This window comes from Octopus bimaculoides, chromosome 3 (assembly GCF_001194135.2).
Source record: "Octopus bimaculoides isolate UCB-OBI-ISO-001 chromosome 3, ASM119413v2, whole genome shotgun sequence".
In the NCBI taxonomy this organism is placed as follows: Eukaryota; Metazoa; Mollusca; class Cephalopoda; order Octopoda; family Octopodidae; genus Octopus; species Octopus bimaculoides.
The window spans coordinates 23,146,778-23,149,791 of record NC_068983.1 but is presented as its reverse complement, the minus strand read 5'-3'; the positions used below and the strand labels follow the sequence as shown (position 1 = coordinate 23,149,791).

Genomic DNA, 3,014 nt, shown 5'->3' with positions numbered 1-3,014 from the left:
TTGAAATTTTTCAAACAATTTTCTTTCAGAATCGGAATCTCCATAGCCTAAAACGTGGGATTCCGAGAAAAAAATTAATAAATAAGGGGGGGAAAGGTTCAGATTACATATAGTCCGTCTCTACCTATTATTATTTAATCAAGATTATTTATCGAAAAAGAATGCTATTTACAGGAGTAAAAAAAATATATAAAGTAAAAAGCCTTACTACAGTTTGGGGCCTCCTGAAAATAATATTTTCAGGATTTTTTTTAGATTATTCTCCCAACTTTTGTTTCTTCACAACTATACTAAAAATGCACATTTGTAAATTGCACAAATATTTTCGAGCGTATAGATTACAATGACTTTGGCAAAATTTAGTGGGGGGAAAAAAACCATAATACTAATACAACATTCTCGAAAACGTATCTGCAATATCTCATTAAAAAATTATTCGGAAACAAAGTCATGGAGATGGGGTACTAAATTGTAGTTATGGTAAATAAAAAAAACGTACGAATACTCTCTCAATGAAACACTCGCACCAGGTCAATGGTATTACTTTCAATGAAATTATTAATAGAAATAAATAAAGCCGCCACAGTACAAACACTGTTAATATCTATATTGAAAATATTAATTCTAGCTCACAAAAATAAGTTGTGGGCTTTGTCAGAGTAATTAAATCGGTAAAACTAACCTCACCCTCTTCAGCTAATTTCTGGGTTAATTTAATTTTCTATTTTATTTCAAGGGTTAATATCTAGAGCCACACCAGATATTAACCATTTCAAGCAGGTCGTGTGGGGTTAAAGCGCACTAATAGTGAAATATTTCGTATGTAAATTTTATCGAATTGATGTTCCCTTTCTCTCGTTTGTATATAGAAGAATATTAATAATTTACAACAGTAATAAAATGACGCCTGACTAATTACACTTACGAGGAAGAGGAAAATTAATTTGATTCACAAAAATTAAGCAATTTACTCGTACTTTATTTTACCAACCCGAAAGGTTAAAAAGCACAGTGGATAGACTCTGTCGGGATCTGAACACAGGACGTAAAGGATTAAGTCTTATATCGAATAGAAACAATTCTGGCAATAAACCAATATCGATTATTAAACTGAATGTGAACATATCAATCAATTTTCGAATATAAGAATATTACATTTATATCATTAAATAGACATAAGAAAAACGAAAACAGAATAAATGAGATGTTACATAAAAAAGAGGAGAAACTGGAGTATGAAGTAAAACCAACGTGGGTCTGAAGATGAAAAACCGGGCAGATGACACCTTAGAGGTCGCGACTTACGTATCCTAATGAAGTAGGAAATAAAAACACGAAAGCTGCAATTTTTACAGGCATGACAAAATAATTCGAATACATCCAGTCAAAAAACACATATGTAAAGATTTCTACTATTATTATTCGACCATTTCATAATATCTGTATCATAAAATGAAGATGTGAGAGAAAGAAACATGAGAAAATTATATTCATGATGGCAGATTATATACATTTTTTGGGGTTGAAAAAACAGCATAAATGTTATCTGTACTAACTTTCACGAAGTTTCTGTTTAAATGATGGGTCGCTCCTTCTTTTGTGATCAAAATAAATGCAATAACCTAAAAAACATATCCCTACACCGGCAGCAGCAATCCCAAGAGGTGACTTAGGTAACATGGTTAAATCCGATGAAGGAACAGCTTAAATTGCTATCACAATGTCAGCGCAGCTACGAAAAGATGGAGCAACAGTTTTGTTTTATATAATAGACATAAATAATTTTGGTTCTTCTCTTTGCTTTTTACATATTTTTAATATAAAATAACACAAATAAGATAATTAAATCAATACTAATTTATTAGTTTTTGTTTTTCCATATAAATATGGGATTATTTACAGTATGAAAATAATTTTGTCGCAAATAGCTTTGCAGAAAATATGTCTAGCATTTCATAGATACGGTTCCCTGTAACATAGGTTCCCTGCCTCAAGCGAAGCTAGCTTATTTATAATAGTCTTTTAAACGTTAGAAGGAAGACCTCTTATTTATAAGTGTACTTCTTGTTATAATTCCACATGTTATCTCCACCAGTTTTATGAGAAATATCGGTACTTTTGTTTGTCTCCTTCAATTAAAAAAATTGTTTAACCCTCAATAAAATTTAAAAAATGAAAAAATTAATAAACACAAAAAGTGAAGAGATGAAATATCGTTTTGAATCTGATAATATTTTTATAACAAATCCTACAAAACTGAAAAAATTAATAAACATGAAAATGAAAAAATTAAACATCTTACTGAATCTAATAACATTTTTATAACAAATCATTCTATGCTTATTGAGGAGACCAAACGTCAACAATGTGTTAAAGTACTGAATCAAAAGGATCTAACTCTTTTAATCCTATCTCTTGTTGCCACATTAACTTTTTAATGGGGAGATAACCCAAATTTTTAATGGGAGTGTGATAACCAAAAAGTACCCAATCTAGTACTTGGCAGGTACAATATTTCGTTGACCCCGGAAAGACAGAAGATAACACTGGTCTCCGCTGGATTTGAACTCAGAATGTAAAGTGTGTCACAATTAAATACATCAGGTATTTTCCTTGAATCTCTAATGGTTGAAGAAATGAGATGGTGCAAACCTGCATGACTTTTTCAAGAATACAAGTGATTTAATGGAAATGCCACAACCATGAATCGAAACCAGCTCATAGGGAGTTTAACTTGATTCTTGAAAAAGAAGAGCTGGATATTCACTATTTTTCCCCTAGTTTTTAACATTTTAATGATAAGGAAAATTTTTTAATGGCTTAGTCAGAAGAGCAGTGCTCAACTATTTCAAGGTGCTCACGACATGGGTGGAAAAAAAGAGTTTTCTTCATTATTGGTAGTTATATGTCCTCCTTATCGATGGATACAACCAAGGTTATAAAGCAATAAACCAATCACTGAGCATCTAAGTCAGTGGTTCTCAATCGCAGCTCCCAGGGCCACATGTGGCCCT

General features: G+C 31.5%; 1 protein-coding gene across 1 annotated transcript in view; it reads right to left on the bottom strand.

The window, feature by feature from the left end:
• Nucleotides 1-1,750, bottom strand: part of LOC106877834 (mitochondrial import receptor subunit TOM20 homolog) — a 13,224-nt gene extending 11,474 nt beyond the window's left edge. The window contains exon 1 of the mRNA XM_014926865.2: nucleotides 1,557-1,750. Coding sequence (XP_014782351.1) covers nucleotides 1,557-1,680 — 124 coding nt within the window. The 5' untranslated portion in view covers nucleotides 1,681-1,750. The remainder of the gene's footprint in view (nucleotides 1-1,556) is intronic.
• Between the last annotated feature and the right edge of the window lie 1,264 nt (nucleotides 1,751-3,014).